This window comes from Curcuma longa, chromosome 11, assembly GCF_044706935.1.
Source record: "Curcuma longa cultivar G26 ecotype Majalengka, Jawa Barat chromosome 11, ITB_CL_G26_1.1, whole genome shotgun sequence".
Lineage (NCBI taxonomy): Eukaryota > Viridiplantae > Streptophyta > Magnoliopsida > Zingiberales > Zingiberaceae > Curcuma > Curcuma longa.
Genome location: NC_133871.1, coordinates 23784006 through 23806728, shown reverse-complemented (window position 1 = coordinate 23806728; position 22723 = coordinate 23784006). Strand labels below are relative to the sequence as shown.

Below are 22723 nucleotides of genomic sequence, written 5' to 3'. Positions count from 1 at the left end.
TTTGATGGGATGGGACCGTCACACAGACACGACCTGAACCTAGACGCCCCTCCCACACCTCAGTCTGGCTTCTCCCTGCCCATGCCGCCTCGAGCCCTCTCGCTCCATCGCGCTGCTTCCTTGTCAATCGCCCCAACCCTGCCGTCGGCATCAGCAGTGAGGTGCGTGATTCACCACCTCTCCAATCCCTTGGGTGATTCTTGGCTCATCCTTTCAGACTTCCTTCAGGTGTCGGCAGTCTCGGCTGGTTGCGATGCAGGCTTCGCCGGCACCTGCCATCGAAGCCCGTAATCTCTACTTCTCGCTGTCGAATAAGCAGGGGAAGTTGGTGCCGATTCTGAAGAATTGTTCGATCCGGGTTCCTCCCGGACAGCTTTGGATGCTTCTCGGTCCCAATGGCTGCGGCAAGTCCACCCTCTTGAAGGTAGGCCCATTTACTGGTTTGTTCTTGTAGCATGTGAGCGAAGCGAATTGGATGATTCAGGATAAGTGCGGATTATGTTGGTTGAGATTTGAATGTCTGAAGCATCTTAAGTGGTAAATTTGTCCTGGTTTTGCACGATTTGGACTTCTGAATTTGATCAAAGAAATTTTGAGATTTCTACCGTTTGGCACCATGTGTTTCTCAAAATCAATAGTGTTGCCCTAATGAAATTCCTTTATGTCTGTCAAATGAGAACTAAAGTAGGTAGCTAAAATTGAAATCAGATGTTGGATGAAGAGAGAAGATTTCCCCATGCATTGCTGCTAATTCAAACTTTTGTCCGCAGAAGTTTGGTAGAAAGAATAATCATAATTAAAATAGTTGTTTTATTTAGATCACTATGCAGTAATCTTGTGACATAGTGGTGTTGGAATGGCGACAATGAATTAAAAGAATTAATTGTAGAACATAAGGTACCCCTTTGTTGCATATTCTAAAGATAGATTTATTATTGCATAGTGGAAATCATATGCTTTATAGGTTTGTTCAAAGTTGCATTTTATGTTTTAGTGTTTAAGTACTAATTGCATAATCAAAACTTGCCAACAACCTTATAAATTGGAGTAGGATAGCATACAATTCCTTTTTAATAATTCTATTGATTATCATTATATTTCTAAATTGAATTTTGATTGCATAGGTGTTGGCAGGATTTCTAAATCCTGATGATGGAATTGTCAGTGTAAAAAAGCCGAACAGCTTTGTGTTTCAGAATCCTGATCACCAGGTATTTCTTTCTGCTTTCGTAAAATCTCCTAAATTGCAGATCATTTGCAAGTTTTCATTTTTCAAAGACCACCTATAAAAGTTCTAAATTGTTTTAAATAATCTTATAATATATGATAATTATGCTACCTATTTTAACAAGAAATTTGTAGCAATTCAACATACCATATAATCATCATGTACAATAAACGAAAGAAAATTAGTCATACAATTGTTGTTTTCTTGGTTTATTCCCAGAATTAGCTTTACATGCATGAAAAATATGCATTTCTTGACAGCAAACAAAATATAGGATTTGTGACTAGGTAAAGAAACAGGAAGAGCAGAAATTAAGCATTAACTATAGTTTTACCTTGTTGGTCTATACACTATACCTTATAATCTACTGAGCTAATACTCTAGTGCATTTATAGAGCTTGTTTGCGAACATTCTAACAATCACATTGAAATTTCATTATACTATAGAAGTGATATTTATTTAATTATTTTGATAGTTAATAAGTATCCCTTTAGGGCCCACTTTTAATTGCAAGATTGATTAGGGGTATTGATTTTAGGATGCAAGTTGCATTCTACAAATGTTGAAGTGACATTATAAAAGATGAGAAAATTTTAGGACAAATGTTGCTATATGCAAGGAGTCTAACTTTTATGTGCCTTAAATTAGGGTTTTCTCTTAGTTTTTAGGCAAAATGATAGTTTAGTAATCTGTGTTAGGGGCTTAAAGCAGTACACTCTTGTTGTTTTTCAGTGGTAAGATTTTATAATTAATCCATATGTGGTTAGTTTAGATCTTGAATTTTGTTTCTCGTCACTTTTTGTGTTCTTTTTACCCTTTCTTATTTTTTAGGTGGTCATGCCAACAGTAGAAGCAGATATTGCATTCGGTCTTGGTAAGTTTAATCTAACTTCAGATGAAGTTAGATCAAGAGTCTCAAATGCTTTAGAAGCTGTTGGCTTGCAAAGTTATTCACAAGTGAGATTTTTTTACTACTATGTTTTTATATTTCATTTGCTTGTTTAATAGTTCTGGTTCCAAGCAAATTACTAATGTACTATTGTCTCCTTTGTTGCATTTACCAGAGGCCAATTCAAACCCTCAGTGGAGGACAGAAACAACGAGTTGCTATTGCAGGTGCCTTAGCTGAAGCATCTAAAGTTCTATTATTAGATGAACTTACAACATTTTTAGATGAACATGACCAGGTATGACTGGAATTTCTTAGGCCTCCTGTTGTTCTTTATGTTAATCTTAAAACATTTCTTGTAATGGATTTAAAAAATTTCCTAATCTTTGCTTTTGATGCTTTATGCCATCTTAAATCCAAGGTCTTAGAAATGAAGCTTCTCTGATTTGTCAGGATAGTTTGTCATGCATTTCACCAATTTTAGTGACTGACAAAGAAGTGATCACTCTGTCAACGACTTTGCTTTGTTCTTTAACAATTCAGTCTAGTTAAGTTGTTAGCCAAAGGATAATGGTGTAATTGAAAATTATTTTTTCCATATGGATAAAGATAAATAAAGATTCAAAATCTTGAGCCGTGCCGATGGTTGGGTTGTTGACTGGAAGTGCTGAATTGATATTGTGCCGATGTTTCGATGTATGATGCTGATGTTGAATTGAAGATGGAAGGATGAAGCAGATGTATGATGCTGATGATGATACAACTATTCAAGCACCGAGACATAGGAATATGAAGAAGGTGGATGAGAAGGCTTGTAGCGCACCAAGGCATGTAGAGTAAGCCATCTTCACTACATTGAAATCAGCAGCCTCTCCCCATGTAGATTATCTGGAAGACCTAACCCTAGTCCTAGAAGAAATGCTTTGATACGATGCTCAAGTAGGAAAAATAAATGTGGTATTGATGTTACATATCTCATAATAGTTCTCACAGGAAGAGAGTGACCTCTTTTGTCTCTTTACTTTTCTCTCTCTGAAACTTCCTCACCAAATAACCAAAAGTAAATAAGGTTTTTAGAGTTATTTCTATTATTCTCCTATCTTTTCTCTTTTTCTAATTTTCTTTCCAAGTAGACAGGTCTTTTCTGTTTGGACCTTACCAAATTTAGGTAGGTTCTTTATCCAAAATGTGTGATGCCATGTATCTAAGTATCCCCTTCAGTATATATCCCCGCACAACATTCTATAGATATTCTTTCCACAAAAGCATTTCTATTTGTTGATTCACTTTTGAGATGTTTACCAGGTAGGAGTTGTGGAGGCAGTCAAGAATTCTGTGTCTAGTCCAGAAGTTGCTGCACTATGGGTAACACACCGTTTGGAAGAACTCAAATATGCAGACGGTGCTATTTATATGGAAAATGGAAAAATAGTGATGCATGGGGATGTTCCCACGGTTTCTAACTTTATAAAAGAGAAACAGGCCAGATATAGACAGTTTCTCAACATCTAGCTGCTTCACTGTAATTTTCTTAGTATGTTTCATTTCCTATTCTAATTTCCAGGGCAACTTATTTCAATCTATTAATTATAAGATTGCTCTGCCTTCAACACTTGGAACTTTTTACGATTCTGTTTGAGATTAAACATGTTGATTAGAGCTCCCTAGCTGGTCACTCTTCTCGGTAGATGTTACAGGTGAGCATGCTTATAGATGGAACCAGATATATCTTCCACTAAGGGGTGAGCATGTGATCTTTTAACCAGAACCCATCCTGCTAAGTATGAAATCAAAACCTATCTTGAACAAACATCCCTTATCCCTTAGTCCAGGGACAAGACTGCGTGAATGTTAATTTGATTGTGCATGAATGATAATTTGCATGGGACTAAAGGAGAAATGCAATCGTGCATCGCAAATTGACTTGGCTGGATACCTAATCGAGAAAGCCTCGAGAGCTCAAATTGAATGTTATTTGACAGCCTTTGTGCTACGGTTTTGATGGTTGCTCGCTAATCTTTCCGTCTGCCAAAAGTCGGACAATAATTTCTGGTATTTAATTAAAAAAATCTTTTATATTTAAGTCACTCGTCCCCGAAATAAGAAACTGTTGATTTTGACGATATTTTTTTCAACACCTCTGGTCTAAATCAACTCGAAAGATAGCAATTCTAATGTGAATAAAACAAACTGGCCCATAGTTTCATTTATTTGTCTTACGTCTTCACCTTGCACATTTATTTGTCTTAGGTCCTCGGGGCAATGGTACAACGGTAGTACATTCGGGTTGTGACTCAGGGACCCACGGTTCGATCCCCAGCTACGGCGTATTTGTAAGAATTTTCTTCTAAATGAGAAACGCAATCAAAGGATGTTGGACATCTGGATTGGTCGCCATATACGTTTCCCGATTTACCCTGATGGTCGGTGGGAAAACTTCCATGGGATTAGACCAGCCACTTCAGGGATTGACTCCATGAGACTGACTATGATTTATTATTATTTTTTTAAATGTTACGCGGGCAGCCAGAACAGAATCCAATCCATGCACTCGAGTCCTCGAGTGTTCAGCGTAGCCGCCTTCGTTTGAGTTGACCACCAATTCCACGCGTTGGTCAAACGAGCCGACGCGTCCTTGTTCTACGGTCAACCACCGTGCTCGTGCCATCCTTTTCTCTTTTTTCTGCTCGTGCCATCCTTTTCTCTAACATACGAAAGATGGCTAGTTATATAATGCCGCTGCACCATCCTTCCATTTCCAATTTCGAAGCTCATCCACAGATGGACCAAAACTCCGACAAGAGACAGAGGCCGTCGCCGCAGCCTCCCTACCACGCGGCGCTCCGCTCCGTGCAGAGGCCGCCCTGGAAGGCACCGCACAAGAAGCCCGACCAATCGCCGGCGCCAAAGGTGTACCGGGTGGATCCCCGGGGATTCCGTGAGCTTGTCCAGCAGCTGACGGGGGCAACCCATTCGGCGGCCCCACCACCGCGCCATCTTCGGGTGAGGGACACTGCTCCGCCGCCGCTGCCTCAGCTCGAGTTGGCAGCTCCGGCGATGTCGGGTGGCGCCGATTATTCTGAGATCATTGCTCCGGACGATCAGTCTCCCACAGGATTCCTGCAAGGTCTGATGTCTCCATCTCTGTATTCGAGCTGGTGTTCCTTTCCACCCTTGAGCCCTGCCGGCGACTTTGGCAGCATGGAGCTATAGATAGAATCATAAACTAAGAAGTTACAGTATATGCTGTAAACTAATAATCTCTGAACAATTTTTAGGTCTTTCTCAGTTAATTTGTGGTTATGAAGATGAGTTGTTGATGTGATTAATGCAATTGCTAGCTTCAGCATATAGACCAATCAATGTGTTGGTGTTAAAAATACCGTAATATATATATCTTATCCTACGATTAGTTTAGTCACTTAAGAAATCTAATAATCTTTGAGCTTAAGTTGAGTTACCCACTAACTGATGCAATGAAGAAATAAATAATGTAAAAAAGAAAATATTTTTTGAAAATTAAATTTTAAATTAGAATTTAATCTTTATTATATAATAATTAATATTTTTTTATTTATTATCAAAATACTCCTCAAAAGACTCCTCAAAAATTTCAATATACCATACATACCATACCATATCGATATATATTATTCATGTCAAAAACTTCGATATATAGAAAATTTTGAAATGATATATTTACTACTTTTCGATATTTTGATATATATTAAAATATTGAATAATTTTTTTTATAAATTATTTATTTTTTGATTCAATAGTGTCGAATTTTGAAATAATCCAACATCACATTCATGTTAATTTTTAAAATCCAACATCAATGCAATTATATATATATATATATATATATATATATATATATATATATATATATATATATATATATATATATATATATATATATATATATTCGTATTTTGATATATTGAAAATATTAAAATATCAAATAATTTTGATATGATCCATATAGAATTTAATTATATCGAAAATTCAGTATACCGATATACTAAAATTTCAATATGATAGGTATCAGTATATATTTTTCAAATATTAAATTTTTTAATACGATATACCACTCCTAGGCTCTTAGCAAGGTTTTTTTTATTTAAAATTTTTTAGTTATTTGACCTTTAATTTTGGTATCGTATTTATAAAAAAAGAAATAGCTATTGCAGAGCAATTTTTTAAAATTATTCTAAAGGAAAAAAAAAAAAGACTAGGAGATCTACCAGTCTTCGCAGGGCACAGGATTCTCTCAGGCCATGTCTTCTCTGGCCTTCTTCGTCTTCGTCTTTTGCTGCAATCGCATTGATAAAATCTCCTTACCTACCTACTTCCCTCGATTGCATCATGCATGGATCATGAATCATGATGCGTGACGCATTCGAGACACTGTTTCTTGATCTGGAACCATGGAATGGAATGGAATAGGATGGACTCCAGCAGCAGCCCTCTTCCTCATAACATCTCGCTGCAATTTCTTTTGATTTCTTCTGTTAGTTTCTTTCTTCGCAAGGTCCTCCTCTCTGCCCGCCTTCCCTCACTAAATGGCATGAACGGTGACCGCTTAGTGAGCTGCTTCGATCGACAGAAGGATTATCTTTCTTGTCAGTTATTTTTTCTCTCGTTCAATCTCTTGGTCTCAGCCAATGGCTTGGCGAATGGCAGCAGCATGGTGGGAAGGTCAATTTTTGATTGCTCCTTGCTGATTCGGTCAATTTTGACGGATTTATGGGTGATCAGTAATGTTTTCTCTTTGTTTTTTTTTCCCAAAGTTTAGAAAAAATTGTATAAATCATGTAGCTAGTCTTTTTTTCTTATCGTAAACTCCCTTTTTTTCCCTCCAACCTTTCCTGTATGTAAACTCCCAACTCTTGCTCAAACGAGTATATTTGATATAAGCCACCATATATAGCCGCATCAAGGTGTTTAACGGCAATGTGAAAGATTGATCCTCATGGATAATAAAAAAAAACACAGATCACTAAGGAATTGTGTCTCCATTAAATTGCTTTATTATCAGATAAATGGAAATTAACTTCAAAAACACACGATCATGATCGATGATACTTAATCGTATATGGTGCTAGCTACTTGGTTTAAGAGTATCATAAGACAATACTTAATCATGATGGAATTAGGTAGTTAATTGACATCATCAATGATGCTACTAATAAAAACTATCTAAAAGTTTAAAATTTCTCTTGATTATCATCTTAATTTCTCTCCATGTAATTGTGATGAAGTTAGGTAAATGACCTAAACTTATGTTTAATTTCATCCCGTATCTTTTATTTTTTTATATTCAAAGTGTGTTTTTATTTTATTTTATTTTTTTTTTGCTCCATTATTCATTCCATTCTCTTCTAAAGGTAATTTTTCTTTAGTGTTTTTATTAGAAAATAATTGGGATTTCTTCTCTTTACTCATTAACCCGTATGACTAATTAGCCTTTAGAATAGATTAATTATATAGTGAGCTATAGCTAGTAATTCACTTCAAATGCCTAATTAATTAGCTATATTATACTCAAATGCAATTAGCCTTAGCTATTATATTCATGTTGTCTTCCCACTCGAAGAGACTAATTAAACAAAATAATTCTCAATCATCTTCATCATGATATCGATCATGGTGAGCCACAGAGAAAAGTTGCGTTTATCTAACACCCCCAAAGCAAGGTACATGCACCTAGACGTCTAAATACTCACATCTTTTCTTTCTTTTTCTTATTTAATTATTAATTTTGAGTACCCGACCGAGGTCAAAAATAATCATTTAATTTCAAAAGTGAGATTCAAGTAGTAGTTGCCAATGAGAGTCCTCTCAGTCCAGAACAAAGGGATTCGTGATAAGAACTAATTGGACACCAGAGATCAAGATAGAAAATTAAGCACTGATGTTGTTCAGGGCTCCATTAGGGTAGCTAGCTAGGGTATGATCTGCATTAAACGAGCATGGAGATGCACATCTATTCAGCAATCCTCTGCCAGTTTATTTTATTTAGTGGCGCCACCACCAAGGACGATGGCCACGTCAATGGCGATCGTGGATCGCTATAAAAGAGCACATGCTGCCTTCTCTGCTCTGCTTTGACTCATATGGCTGCTGTCAATGGCGACGTGAAGCTTTCGCTCGGAGGTTTTGAAGCTGAAAGGGTGGTGGCTGACGCAATGGAGGATAATGTGGAAGACTTGTCCCAGCGAGCGCAGTGCCTTCGTGCGGCGGTGCTGGGCGCCAACGACGGGCTCGTCTCGACCGCGTCGCTGATGATGGGCGTCGGCGCGGTGAAGGACGACGCGAAGGCGATGGTGCTTTCGGGGTTCACGGGGATGGTGGCCGGCCCGTGCAGCATGGCCATCGGGGAGTTCGTGTCGGTGTACCGTCGCAGGTGTGGACATCGAGGTGGCGGCGCAGAAGAGGAGGGATCGGAGAAGCAGAGGGCGGCGGCAGGAGAGGATGAGGAGGTACGGGCCGTCCGGCCGGCGAAGCTGCCGAGCCCTTTGCAGGCTGCAGCGGCGTCGGCTCTGGCGTTCTCGGTGGGGGCGTTGGTGCCGCTGCTGGCGGCAGGGTTCATCTGGGAACTACAGGGTTCGGCTGGGCGTGGTTGCGGCGGCGGCAACCGCAGCGCTGGTGGGGTTCGGCGGCGCGGGGCGGCGCTTGGACGTTGGCGCCGGTGGCTAGGTCGTGCACGAGGGTTGTGGCGGGCGGGTGGGCGGCCATGGCCGTGACGTTTGGGCTGATGAGGTTCATCGGCGGCATGCCACTTTGAGCACGTAGCGTCATGATCAGGTAGTCAAATTATAAGTATTTTACCAATTTAAGAAAACTGAAAGATTTAGTAAAATTATAAGTATTTTCCCAATTTAAGAAATAAGTCATTTTTATTATAATGAGACTGCATGATAATATTTTTCGTGTTAGACAATTGTATTAAGTAGAGGTAGAAAAAATTTTTATTACAAATTAATAAAAGTAAACAATGTGAATAAAATCACACACTTGTATTGGTTTAAGAATTTAATTACAACATTTTCTTGCCTAATTGAGGTGCAGTTAATTAAAAATAAAATAAAAAATAATTTATTTACTTTTAATTAGCAAAAAATGAATAAATTTTTATTAAAAAGAAAACTGATTAAAATTCATTTTAATCAACCGGTGGCATCGACCGGATACTGGCACGAGCACAACGAGCCAAATGAGACAGCTTCTCTGGACCGCTGTCACGTGCCTGCCTTCCATCCCATTCGCACCGTTTGCCCGTCGCTTTCAACAACTCGCCGGCTTCATTAAGATCAGATCACTACCCTGCCCCTTCGATCTCCATCCAACGGTCATCCTTTTCACATCTCCCAAACCTGCTTCCTTTCTGCTCCACCGCATGATCAATCAAGCAACTCCCAAAGTCGGCATCCCTTATCAAACGGCCTTAGTTTCCCTTTTATTTCTTTATAATATTCTGGCGGTGCAACGTACGCAGTCGCGTACAATTACTTTGAACGCCTTTCGCTTGTCTCCGAGCCTCGATCTCCGATCTCGAGGGCAGAAGAGGATGGCGGCCGAGACGGCGATGGGGTACGGCGGCGACGGCGACGTGGCGGAGGCGGGGATGGGGAGAGAAGCCTCGATCCAGGCGCTGAACACCATCATCCAGCTCCACTTCGAGAAAATCCTAGAGAAGAAGCGCGACGTGGACGCGCAGAAGAAGGAGCTGTGGCGCCTCTTCCAGCTCTTCTTCCTCTTCCTCGCCGTGGTCCTGGCGGCGCAGCTGGGGTCTCCGCCCGAACGCCTCCAGTGCCGTCACTGCTGGGCCCCCATCGTCCTCCTCTCCCTTGGCCACCTCGCCTTCTACGTCGCCGTCGCGCAGATCCTCCGATGCATCAACGGGTTCAAGTACCAGCGGCGCTGCCACAAACTCACCCTCGCGCTCGCCACCGACCGCCTCAAGCTCATCAAGCTGCGATTTGCCGCCTCCTCTGCATCCGCCGGAGGCGTTCCCCCGCGGCTCCTGCCGGCGGATTTCGAGATCCACTACCAGGAGCCGCCGGAAAGCTACCTTGGCAAGTTCAAGAGGAGTTGGGCGCTGCACTTCGGCTTCCTCATGTGCACCTTCGGGTTCATGGTCTCCGCCTCTGTTGTGCTGCTCTGCTTCTAGATTCGGATCCAGTCATGGCGAGGTTAGTATGTTTGCTTAGGATTTGGTAGACTGATGTAGTGTGTGATCATCAAATGGAGATTTTCATGAACCGCTGTCAGATTTATTGCAATGAGTTCTTTCTTTTGTCTCTATAAGCATCAGAAAAAAAAATTATAATGTGGGGTTTGATTTTGTTTTATCTGTGAAAAACAAATCCTTTCTGGTTGAAATCGATGAGAATTAGCACTGATGATGAACCAAATTTAGCACTGCAATGGTGAGAATCTCAGCAAATTTGAGGCTTAATACGAGAGTTTGTGTTCATCGAACAATAAAATATTGATGCTGTAACATGGAACAATAAAATATCGATGCTGTAACATGGAACAGTAAAATATGGGAGTTTTTTTTTAAATATAACGATTTTTATGATTTTAATTTTTTTAAAAATATTAGTGATTTTAGAATAATACAAAATCCTAAACTTAATTTTTCATGTTTGAAATACAACATATTTAATATTCAAGAGCTGTAAAAAATTATTTTAGGATTTAAAAAAATTCAAAATTGTGATTTTAAAAGGATTTTTATGACTTTAAAGGCCACGTGAACGTTTTAAACGGGGTGAATGGTTTTGGTGGATTTAAGCGGTATTTAAGAAAGATTTTTTACAATTGGGCTTTAGGCAAAAAGAAAGTTCACTTTCTGGAACCCAAGCACATTTCGAGACTTCCGATTAATTGATCCAACAGCAAAGGGCATTTTCGTCATGAGATATAAATGCTCGTTACTTTTTAGGCTGAGGTAGCGAAGCCTTGAGGCTGCTGCTGCGGCTCCGGCGCAGTAACCATAGCTCAACAAGGGTTCAACTTCAGACTAGTTTTTTTTTAATTTGTTTTTCTATGTCCTTCTGAACCTTTACTCGGCATTGCATCGTTGTCCCTTCGCAGTGCCAGATCTTACTGGGGTTTACTGATTTCATATGTTGGATAGGGTTTAGCCAAGTAAGTCGAGCTGTAGTATTCAAATTTATTTAATAAAATAATTAAGTCAAAATAAATTGAATCTAAAATGAAAAAAAATCTTTGAAATAATTATTTAAATTTGACTTAATTTATTTTTTAAAAACTCAAGGAATTATCGGACTTTTAGATAAACTTGTTCAAATATTTTAAAATTTTATAATTTTAACCATGTTTAATTGAGTATTAAGTTTGATAATATAAATTTATTTATTTATTTTAAAAATTTATTTATTTATTTATTATATTGATGAAAATTTTATTGATGAATATAATTTATAAATTTTATTCATGAATATAAATTTTATTTATCAACTTTGTTCATAAATAATTCATAATTTTTCTTATGAACATTAATGACTTAAACATTCAAATTTATTCATTTAATTTAATGGGTTTTCAAGAACAAGGGGTTTTCGCAGTTGCCTGCATTGGCTCTTGGCATCCTGCCAGCGTGTCCTATACTGCTGCTCGTGCTGGCCAGAATGGTTACCAGTTACAACAGAACGGAAACGAACAAATAGATTAATTACAAGATTGGTAGATCTGGAGACGAGTCGCATATCGCTATGACTGAGTTTGATAGGTATTTAAACACACTTAGTGAACTCTGTAATTCATTTGTGATATCGCAGACCAGAGTTATCAGATACGCAGGTTTATCATTGCAGCTTTATTAGTACTATGGGATATGATTTGGGTTTTTAACCCTTTCTTTAGCCTTGAGCTCAACATTGTGCCTGTCTATAATGGAGCTATTGGTTTCCAGTGTGGTGAGGTTGATGCATTTTGTTCTGTCAATCATTTGAGATGGGTTGGGCAGTATAACTACTGGGAGATGTGCTAGGTTAGCAGAAAAATTGTATAACTATGGATATGGAATTGTGTTCTCGGTGTGTCAGGTTTCATGTTACATTTTTCATATAGTGGTATGATATCATTATCGATGGTGGTACCTAAATGTTGTTTTTTAAAATGATATAATGCACTTGTTATGTTTGCCATAAAATTGATTCTTAATTGCAGGGCACCATACCTTTCGACAATAAATAATTTATAAGCCTTCTTTTTTTTTCTGTTGGAGAAGACCTTTGCCCGAGAGAGCTTACTCGAGAGCAAGCCGCCAGAAGAAAGCAAAATAATAATAAAACAGTTTATATATAAAATAATTGGCAACGGATGAAATAATGAAGCACCTCGACAATACTGCACGATGCTCAGAATGTTATGAACTGGAGAAGCAAGAGTGCAGTGATTGCTATGACCTGTGAAAGTCTGTTGAATCCAAGCGTAGTTGAGTCACCGGACGAGTAATATGGGGTCCGTGATGAAGTCGATGCCGGTGGTGGAGGTGGCGGTGGCATATCGCAAGTGCCGAAGCTAGCATTAGCCTGTAAAGCCATAAAAAAAAGTCACAATGCCATCAGATTATAAATGATTTTTGTTATATGAGGAAAAACTTGAAGAAAAAAATCCTAATAAGTTTGTTTTTGAAAAAAAAAAACATTATGAAAAGTATTATTCTGATTTTGTTCTTCGAATCACAATTTGGACTGTTCATGTATATTTGATCAAATATAATCATGTTGTCTAAATATAATTTTTTAAGGAGACCTAAGTAACTTCTTAAAAGAGGGATACTAAGTAGGATTTTCTTATATGTTCAGTATAAAAAAATATATGAAAACCCTTTGAAGCTTATGACATCAACCAAAGTTCCAAAAATTCACTTGAACTCACCCTGCAATAGGCCACATTATCGCATCCACAAACCATGTGTCCATTTGCAACATTTACGGCTTGAGAAGCATCACCCATCTGCATTAGGAAAGACACCAGTCAATTCTAGACCACACTCATGATAGTATCCTGTGAAGTGGAAATTGAAGTAGAAAAAAAATAATACAAACCAAATAGAAATCAACAGCTACGAAGTTGGCCCAGCGCTTGGCAGAAAAATCGTGGCATTTTTTAAGCATGTTCACTAGAGGTGAGAGGTTATTAGTACAAGCAACATAGCTGATCGGGGTTGTTTGAAAATAATTCATCAGCACAAGAGATTTGGATGTGGTGTTCATGGGTGATGATTCTGCTCGATTGGGGCACGAGGTTGAATTCATTCCTTCATCGCCATCTACATCATAAGGGGTTGTATCCAGTGAGTCAAAAATACAAATAAAGCCACTAGGTTCGGTACTAAGTTTAAGTGTCCTTACATTTATTTTCTACCACATAATTCCACTCGAATGCAATGCCTTCAGAAGCTTCCTTGGAAGCTACCGATGTGAATACCAGAAGACGGTGATTATGTTTGATCATTGTACTTAGCAATGGCCAACTACCATTCCTGGGCATCTGATCCATTGGGTACCAATACTTCATGAGACCTGAAGCATTGAACACCCTGCTAAGAGCATTTGGGGACCTGACGTAGTCTTCAATGAATATTGTTATCACCTCTGAAGGATGTGCTTCTAGGAAGACCTGAATTTCTCTGAGGACACTGACAGCAGGTATCTGATCAAGAACAATACGAAGTTAGTGTTTAGTCGAGACATGTGAAGGAGAACTTGTTTGAGCATGCAGCTTACAAATGCAGTGAAGTTGTAACAATGCCCTCCAAAGGAGTGGCAAAGCCAGACGTCGTTTTGATAATCATACATATCCAGCATCAATCCCCTTGCACCATTCTGCAAAATAAGCAAAACGAAAAAATGTTTGTAAGGTACGATATAAATGATTGGTATAACTCCAGACTTTCAATCTGGCTACCTTTTAAAATTAAGAAATGGCAACAATAATAAATATTTTTTCTTCCACAGCAAAAATACTGCTTTGTCTTCTTCCTTCCCTTCGAAGAAAAATACGTTCCCCACCTTTTACGTCGACCGTTCGTAACCCGAAGCAACTCATGGAAGAGCGTAAAGTCATAATCATATTCAATTGCTACTCGATCTCATTTGAGTACGGCATACATATAACATCGACTCCGCCCGATCGCATTGTAAGAAACTCCCTAGAGTGGCTGTTTCAGGCGACCAGCTGCACCAAAACTCACCGCCATTTGGGTGCCCGACACCGCCGATGAGGTAGAAACCTCGCCGGGAAAATAACTCGAAAGCAAAAGGAGCAAAGAAACACGTGTGTGTGTGTGAGAGAGAGAGAGAGAGAGAGGGCCTACTGCATACATTGAGCTGGGAGGTGATGTTATCCTGCTGGTTGGGGAAGGTGAGAAGGCGGGCGCCGGTGGCGGAGATCGCCCCCTGACGAGAGAAGGAGTTGTGGGTTGTCAGCCACGAGTACTCGTTGAACGGCAAATCCTTCCCCTGTAACACATTCCCAATCCCGATTCCCATTTAGAAATTCCCCAAATCTCACAAATCGAACGAACAGGGGAGGGTAAATGCCGACCGCCCAACCTTGGATCTCGGATTGTGCGGGCGGATGCGCACGCAGGAGCCCTGCTCGCCGTCGCAACCGCTGCATCGTAGTCCGGCATCGCAGTCGCTGTCAGCCGTGCATGGCGCTCCAACCTGCGAAACGATCGATCGATCGATCTGCGTCAAAAGATGGTCTAACCCGTAGACAGAGGACTTTGAGAGGTGTGACCTTGGCCGCGGAGCATACGAGAGGAGAAGCGACGATGAGCAATAGGAAGAGGAGTCTCCTATCCATAGCCGGCCTCTCGATTGGTGCTTCGCCGGCGAGGGATATTCGAATGCGATTGACTCGGCCTTGGAGCCTTGGCTTCAATTTCATCGATCGTTTCTGATCGATTGTGATTCATATCGACGATGACCGCGGTCGACGGGTACCCATGAAGCGGTCCAAGCTCGGCGGTTTGATCGAGCCTGCTGATCGGGGACGAGGAGTCGTTACAGGACGCCGAGACCGGAGCAGGCGAATCATGACGCGTGGATGGATTTGTAACTTTCCGTTATGAAAAACCTAATTAAAAAATATTTTGACCAACTTAAAATAATTTTACTCTACTATTAGTAATGACAGTAATTTTTTCACTTCAACAATATTAAAATAAAAGTATTTTTGGGAAAACAAGATAGGATGAACTATCTCTTTTAATTTGATATTATTTTTTAAAAAATAGAATAACTTTTGATGATAATTAAAATAAAGAATCCTCTTTTGTTTTTTGCCCATAAAAAAAATCTATAATCCCTTGCTAGCCAAGAAAAAGTCCTCTTTATCATCATTGCTCCACTCTTTGACTTTTCGTTGGGCTAATAATGAACTCCTAAAAATGTTTGGACCTTTGTGCTCACCTTCTTCCAACTTTTACAATTAGAAAATGCGTTACACGTGTAGTGTATGTTTCCCAACGGTATCTATTACCACATTTTGAATTGAGTGATTCCTTATCTTTAATCATGCACGGCCATAAACATATAATAATAATATACAGGTCTCAATTTTATTCATTGATTAAAAAATAATTAATAATTACCATTTCGACTATTAATGTGTGCCTAAATTAGCTAAATTCAAGGATTTTGGTTTTCTTTTGTTGCTTTTGGAATAGAAGCCAAGTGACGGTCCATGTTCATAGTATCATAAACTAATTAATTATCATAATTCATAAAGGTGGTGGTCCTCTTATAGAAATATAATCGATCAATTAGATCGATCAGTCCAAAACTGTGGCCCTTGTTCATGATGGTCGTCTAATAGTCCCAAAGAAGCAACACAAATACCATACGTTTCTTTTATATATCAATTCGACAACAGTGTGAAGATAATTAATAATTCCATTCTATAATATTCCTGTTGCACTTTTCATATTTTAAATTGATCCTTGAGAGAGGATTATGCAGGCTGGAGTGGATGAGGTTAGCAAAGGTCCTTGAGCTAGGTTGAATGAGTGAGTGGTCCAAGTGCTATATAGCAAGATAAATCGAATAATTTAAATAAAATGTAACATGTTGCTGGAATTATAATTAATATCTAATAAGCAAAACAAAATCCAAACTAGCACAGGTTGGCAAAGTAGCACTACATCCAAGACGCTTCTAATTCGTCCTCGAATCTTTTCAATACGTTAGTTGGCCTTTCAGCCATCAGAACGAACATGCATGTTACGTGGTCGTTGCCTGTCAGTACTGCAACCACGATGGCGATTATCCAACTGCTTCCTTCCCTTCATTACTTAGCTGACTGCTAAGTAAATGCCGTCGTACATGTCAAGCCAATTAAGCTTCGCATTTGAGTTTAATCAACTAGCTAGATCCCTATAAATGTGACTTTGGCGCAATCCAATTCACCGTATGGCGAATTCATGTGGACGACTATCGCTGCTACTGTTGCTGCTCGGTGCGTTAGTAATCGTCTCTACTATTACGACAGCATCTGCAGATGACGTCGCCACTTACATCGTCCACATGGACTCCGCCGCCATGCCGGCCGCGTTCTCCGATCGCCGGAGCTGGTACCTCGCCACTCTCGCCGCCGCCGTCCCGGGAGTCGAGTCCTCCGAGGTGGGCGAGCGCATCCTGTACGTGTACGAGCACGCGGTCCACGGATTCAGTGCGCGGCTCTCCTCGGCGCAGCTCGCGCGGCTCAAGCAGTCGCGCGGTTTCCTGGATTGCCACGTGGACGCCTGGGTGAAGAAGGACACCACCCACACGCCCGCGTTCCTCGGTCTCACCGCCGGGGGAGCAGGGTTGTGGCCTGTCTCCCGGTTCGGAGATGACGTAATCGTCGGTCTGGTGGACACCGGCGTGTGGCCGGAGAGCGCCAGCTTCCGCGACGACGGCCTGGGGCCGGTGCCCCCTCGGTGGCGTGGAGCTTGCGAGATAGGCCCCGGCTTCGGTCCCTCGGCGTGCAACCGCAAGCTCGTTGGAGCGCGGAGCTTCTCCAAGGGGCTTCTCGCCAGTGACCCCAACTTGACGCTCCCCGACCCAACCCCGCGCGACGACGATGGCCACGGCACCCACACGTCGTCCACCGCGGGAGGGAGCCGAGCTGAAGGCGCGGCCTTCTTCGGATACGGCGCCGGCGAGGCCACCGGCGTGGCGCCGTGCGCGCGCCTGGCGATGTACAAGGCCCTGTGGTCCGGCTTCGGCGGGGCCACGTCGGATATCATCGCGGCCGTCGACAAAGCCATCGCCGATGGCGTGGATGTAATCTCTCTCTCCCTGGGGCTCGATGGCCTGCCGCTGTACCGAGACCCCATCGCGATCGCGACGTTCGCGGCGGTCGACAAGGGAATCTTCGTCTCCACGTCAGCGGGCAACGAGGGGCCCTTCGATGGCCTGCTCCACAACGGCACGCCGTGGGTCACCACCGTGGCGGCCAGCACCGTCGATCGGACGTTCGCCGCTGCCGTCACCCTCGGCGACGGCACCGTCGTGCTAGGCCAATCGCTGTACCCCGGCAACTCAGCCGCCATAAATAGGCAGCTTCACCTGATCTTTCTCGATCAATGCGAGAACATCACATTGCTCAAGAACAACCGCCACAAGATCGTGATCTGCAAAGTCGACGAATTGGACATCGCCGTCCAAAATCTTCAAATCGCTAAAGTTGACGCCGGCCTCTTCATCTCCGGCGACATCTTCCTTGAATTCTACATCCAGTTCACATATCCCGCGGCCATCATTAGACCACAAGACGGCTCCACCATCTTAAACTACATCAACACCGGATCCGAACCCAAAGCCATGTTACGGTTCAAGCAAACCGTTCTCGGAACCAAGCCGGCGCCGGTCGTCGCCACGTACAGCTCCAGAGGACCGTCGGCGAGCTGCCCGTCGGTTCTGAAACCCGACATTGTCGCGCCGGGTTCCTTGATCCTCGCAGCGTGGACGACGAACTCGTCGGTCGGCGTGGCTGATGGACACGAATTGTACAGTCCGTTCAACATTATTTCCGGTACGTCCATGGCCTGCCCCCATGTCGCTGGCGTCGGCGCCTTGCTCAAGGCGGCGCGGCCGGAGTGGAGCCCGGCGGCGATCAGGTCCGCCATAATGACCACGGCGAGCCATTTAGACAACACAGGGGCTCCAATAAAGGACATGGGACACCATTACAAGCAGGCCACCCCATTGGCGATGGGGTCCGGCCATCTCGACCCGAACCGGGCCCTCGAACCCGGCCTAATCTACGACGCCAACACAGAGGATTACATCCAGCTCCTTTGTGCCATGAACTTCACAATCCCTCAGATCAAAATCATCGCCAAATCTACTTCGATAGATTGCTCAAACGCGACGTTGGATCTCAACTACCCGTCTTTCATCGCCTACTTCGACGCGAACCCGACATCTGCCGGCGGCGGCGGCGGCGCAGGGGTCCGACAGTTCCGCCGGAGGGTGACCAACGTCGGCGATCCGACAGCGACGTACCGAGCGGAGATCGTGCAGATCAAGGGGTTTACTACAAGCGTGGTGCCAGAGAGATTGGTGTTCACGGAGAGGTACGAGAAGCAAAGCTTCACCTTGATCTTGGAGGAGAAGGTGAGTCGAAGGAAAGCTGGCGTGGAGTCGCATGGGTCGCTGAGTTGGGTGGAGGAGAAGGGGAAATACGTAGTGAGGAGTCCAATAATGGCGACGACTTCTAGTCCTGGTCTGTAATCAAATGGTTCATAACCAATGAGTGTCAGGTTCTTAATTCCACTAACCATGCAACGTCTGACAAATAAAGTTGAATTGTGATGAAATTTAGTGCTTTTTTGCTTTGATTTCTGTTGGGCTCTGGTCCTTTCTCAGCGAATGGTGTAATAGCTCAGTTTGAATCTAATATAGAATGTCACTACAAACATTCACCCAACGGAATGTCACTGTTCAAACTCGACGTTGCCAGATACTCGACGTTTTAATTTGTATATATATACCGATACTATTTCTGAAAACATTTCAGTATTGAAAGCAGAAGTCTTTGGAATGCTACAGAAATAATCAAGAAGAATGAAACAAGACACAGAAAAAAGGACAGACAATCAAGACACTGTTGCATGCCTTGAAACGTGACTAATGCACAACTCATTTTTACAAGAAATAATCAGATCCTCCTCGGTCACCTTCGTCTGTAAAATCTACTCATGGCACTGTGATGGTTCTCCTTGCTGTTAAACTCCAAAGAGATGATGGCTGAACGATCTCCATCAACACTTTTTATTGCGTCGTGTGAAACTAATTGGCAGCGAGCAAGGTGTATTAGCATATTGCCAGAAACAGAATCTGTGTATCGCAGCTACGTGTTTTGTTTGACGAATGGTAGCTGCTTGACTCCTCTCTCGAGTGCATCTCTCCACTGACGATACCTTAACCCAAGCTTGTCGTATGAGACTGGCATGTTCCAGACATTAACCCCATTCAGCATCCGTTCTTGTTGGCCAATCACGAGGCGCAGGTCCTCGTTTAGTACCTGCCTCATGAAACAACACAGTATCAGAAAACTTGCTTAAAAAAATAAAACTAGTATCATGCTATTAACTACCAGTCTCATTATAAGATCTTTATGAAAATTTGAGTAAACTTATACAGATATATGTTTTATGGATGTGTAATGGAAAACAAAACGTCCTGTAGTTTGTATGAATGCAGTGAAAGATTCACCTTTTCAGCAAAGTGCCTCCACAAGAGGTGCATGAAGGGGATGTTTCTTAGGAAGGGAGCGAAATCCAGAGACATTCTGTACAGCAATCTTGTCTTTTGGCCAGAGGAAGGCAAACACACGTGAAGTTGATGTAGATGCGTGGAGCATTGTCTGGTAGTTTTCCCCTTCAGTTTGCCAGGCTTTGCAATCCCAATCGTTGAGAAGACAATGCAGGGAGGCCGAAATTCCATGTCGATAGGATAAGGATCCCAGTACCCCTCCAAGCCTGAAGCAGGCGTGAGGAATTTCACCAAGCTGTTCATTTCCATACATCATTCAGTCCACAAAGATACATGCACAATCTTGATGAACGATATTCCAGAAATATCACTATTAAAGTCTCATGCAAGTCATTTTAAAACTAGTACCTTGGAACACTCCATCCCTTTGCAAACGTAGAGGTGTGCGTAAATGGTGCATGAGCTAGGTCAAGGAGATTATCCAAAAGGAGCCCATGCTCAATTGGCAACTCCATCACAATCTGTTTGATGAGCAAAAGAAACAGGATCAGCTAGGCGAAATGTTTCACAATCCACTCTTAGAATTCAAAAGTGTACCTCGGCATGAATTTCAAAACCGGGTGGAGGTTTCAAAGAAGGAATAGCAGCTGAGGGAGCTGCTTCACCTGGCCAAATCCATATCATTCCTTCATGTTCAAAACAAGGTAATGATCGAATTCGCACATTGAGCATTTTGGTGGATGGCATTTTTTCACATTTCCCATCAGTTGAGTATTCCCAGCCTGAATATCCAAGAACAATTAACATCACCTGTAAAAATATTTTCTTGCTTGTGCATATATGACAATACATGCAATTAAATATCTTCATTGTACAATAGTATAAGAAAACAAAGCAATTTTGCTTCAACTGTTCTTTGTGTTCTAATCACTTATTTGGATTTTCCGAGCATCAATCAAAACACAACTATAAATCTGAAGATAGCTATGAAACAATGATCCATACAGATTAAAAGCAAGTCATAGTACTTTTCATCTCTTTCAGGGATTGTTCAATCATATATTTGTAGTGAACATGTAAATGAGGATTTTAACTATTGTGTATTTCAGTATGCATCTACGATATACTGCTTTGTAGCTGTATGTAGAGCTTTAAAATCTCCTATTCGGTACATATTAAATACTTGAAGAATCTATCAATGTACAAACAGATTCAAATCCAAAAATGAAAATTTTTTATTGTATCACAACTTACCGTGATAAGGGCATTGAATACGGCCTTCATTCACTGTTCCTAGATGAAGAGGACAGGCTCTATGAGCGCATGTATTCTGAACACAGCCTGGTTCCCCATTTTTCCCCCTAAATATAACCCATGGTTCGTCGAAGCAATCTATTGGTACCTAGAAAAAGGGTTATAGTAAGATTATGATGCTTACTCCTTTCCGTAGCAACTTAACATAGAAGAAACTCTTATTTACCATGGTATCATCTTTTAGATCACTTGAGAATGCCACTGGATACCAAAAGTTTTTCAGGTTGGGGTGATACGATTCGACAGGACCAGATACATTTAGGCCTCTTTTGCGTGGTTTAGCCTCTGAAGTCTGTATATATGTTGAAGAAGTACTCGGAGAAATAGGATCAGAGCTGGAGCTAGTCGAACTTTTGTCCTCTATTAGCCTTTCATTCACTAGTTTCTCCAGGTGTGCCAGCTTATCCAAGGCTGCAGCTACCCTTGCCTCTGAAATATGAACCTGCAAATTTAATTGACCAGTTAGCCAGTTGAGCAATAAACCTTTAGGTGTATACGCTGGAGTTTACTTGAAAACACTTCTTCACCTCATTGTGAGCCTGTGCCAGCTCTTCCTGCAACCCTGCTAGTTGCGTCTTCATGGTGCTGATGGACTTGAACTCACGAGCTAACGGGTTGAGGACGTCGACAACCTGGATGATTACATTTCAATTGTGAATCAACAACACGAGAGCTTCATTCCTGAAATTAGTCTGGTCTAAGTACTAATATAACTATAGCACAAATCAAATCATTGCATAAACCAACAACAAACAGTATGCCGCTGCACACATGGAAGAATTCAGGCAAAAGAAAATTCATCAGTACCTTCTCATGAAGAAGCATGATACTTAGCACATCTCGACGAGCCCTCCAATCGCAATACTGGATATCGAATAAGGCAACTTGCAAAGCCTGATGCACATCCAGGAACTTCCCCTTGGTATGTGGAACTCTAGGCCTAGGGTCTTCGACATCAAATATGGCTTTCCATGTGCTCCTCTTCTCGAAGCTACCTTCTCCTTCACTAAACACAGCAAATACCTTGAACCCATTTCTGTCACCACTGCCCTGCATAAGTTCACAAAAGTGCCCACTTAGTACATTGATCTTTCCACTGTTTGTTGAATCCTCTCCGTCGCTTATCGTCAGGAAATTGCTCAAAATTTAACGAGATCCGGTTCTGAGTTAAAATCAACCCTAAAAGAAGACTTCAAAACAACGCAAACTAAAAGCCCCACATTGTCTCGTTGAAACCTAATTATTTGAAACCTAGTTATCCTTTTACAAGAAGCCATAATCAAGGCGCAATTTTTAGTTCGACAAACATCCACAAAAGAAGAAACCAGGAATCGGCAAGGGAAACGAAAGCCGATGAACCACAGCTACCTTCTTGGGGCTGGAGAAGGGCGTCCGGGGCCACCGAAGAGAGGCCGGGAGAAGCGAGAGCGCGGCCGCCGCGGCAGTCGTCATGCCCTACGCTGCTGCGGGCTTCCTTCCTCCGGCGAGGGGCCAAAGAAATCAGTTCGATTTTCCTCGTCGCAATTCGGCGATCCTTC

General features: G+C 41.8%; 6 protein-coding genes and 1 pseudogene across 6 annotated transcripts; 5 read left to right on the top strand and 2 right to left on the bottom strand.

Moving 5' to 3' along the window:
• The first annotated feature begins 39 nt into the window (after nucleotides 1-39).
• LOC141841333 (ABC transporter I family member 10) lies at nucleotides 40-3730 on the top strand. The gene is made up of 6 exons (XM_074729483.1): nucleotides 40-161; nucleotides 229-424; nucleotides 1125-1211; nucleotides 2061-2186; nucleotides 2294-2416; nucleotides 3424-3730. The coding sequence occupies exons 1-6, from the start codon at nucleotides 82-84 to the stop codon at nucleotides 3628-3630; spliced, it is 819 nt and encodes a 272-aa protein (XP_074585584.1). The 5' UTR covers nucleotides 40-81; the 3' UTR covers nucleotides 3631-3730.
• Nucleotides 3731-4836: 1106 nt separating this feature from the next.
• LOC141837393 (uncharacterized) lies at nucleotides 4837-5331 on the top strand. Its single transcript, XM_074724804.1, has one exon. It carries the CDS (start codon nucleotides 4837-4839, stop codon nucleotides 5329-5331), a length of 495 nt encoding a protein of 164 aa, XP_074580905.1.
• A 2906-nt stretch (nucleotides 5332-8237) lies between these two features.
• Nucleotides 8238-8908, top strand: LOC141842229 (vacuolar iron transporter homolog 1-like; annotated as a pseudogene).
• Nucleotides 8909-9673: 765 nt separating this feature from the next.
• Nucleotides 9674-10478, top strand: LOC141839732 (uncharacterized). Its single transcript, XM_074727551.1, has one exon. It carries the CDS (start codon nucleotides 9692-9694, stop codon nucleotides 10292-10294), a length of 603 nt encoding a protein of 200 aa, XP_074583652.1. The 5' UTR covers nucleotides 9674-9691; the 3' UTR covers nucleotides 10295-10478.
• Nucleotides 10479-12515: 2037 nt separating this feature from the next.
• LOC141839730 (PI-PLC X domain-containing protein At5g67130-like) lies at nucleotides 12516-14973 on the bottom strand. Its single transcript, XM_074727550.1, has 8 exons — nucleotides 14908-14973; nucleotides 14718-14831; nucleotides 14487-14624; nucleotides 13890-13988; nucleotides 13515-13815; nucleotides 13209-13432; nucleotides 13039-13116; nucleotides 12516-12689 (listed from the first exon to the last, which is right to left on the bottom strand). Exons 1-8 carry the CDS (start codon nucleotides 14971-14973, stop codon nucleotides 12516-12518), a joined length of 1194 nt encoding a protein of 397 aa, XP_074583651.1.
• A 1607-nt stretch (nucleotides 14974-16580) lies between these two features.
• Nucleotides 16581-19159, top strand: LOC141839724 (subtilisin-like protease SBT3). Its single transcript, XM_074727543.1, has one exon. It carries the CDS (start codon nucleotides 16581-16583, stop codon nucleotides 18885-18887), a length of 2307 nt encoding a protein of 768 aa, XP_074583644.1. The 3' UTR covers nucleotides 18888-19159.
• On the bottom strand, nucleotides 19127-22712 carry LOC141839728 (chlorophyllide a oxygenase, chloroplastic-like). Its single transcript, XM_074727546.1, has 9 exons — nucleotides 22554-22712; nucleotides 21993-22235; nucleotides 21713-21817; nucleotides 21352-21627; nucleotides 21126-21273; nucleotides 20469-20653; nucleotides 20280-20392; nucleotides 19872-20166; nucleotides 19127-19680 (listed from the first exon to the last, which is right to left on the bottom strand). Exons 1-9 carry the CDS (start codon nucleotides 22635-22637, stop codon nucleotides 19507-19509), a joined length of 1623 nt encoding a protein of 540 aa, XP_074583647.1. The 5' UTR covers nucleotides 22638-22712; the 3' UTR covers nucleotides 19127-19506.
• Nucleotides 22713-22723: the final 11 nt, after the last annotated feature.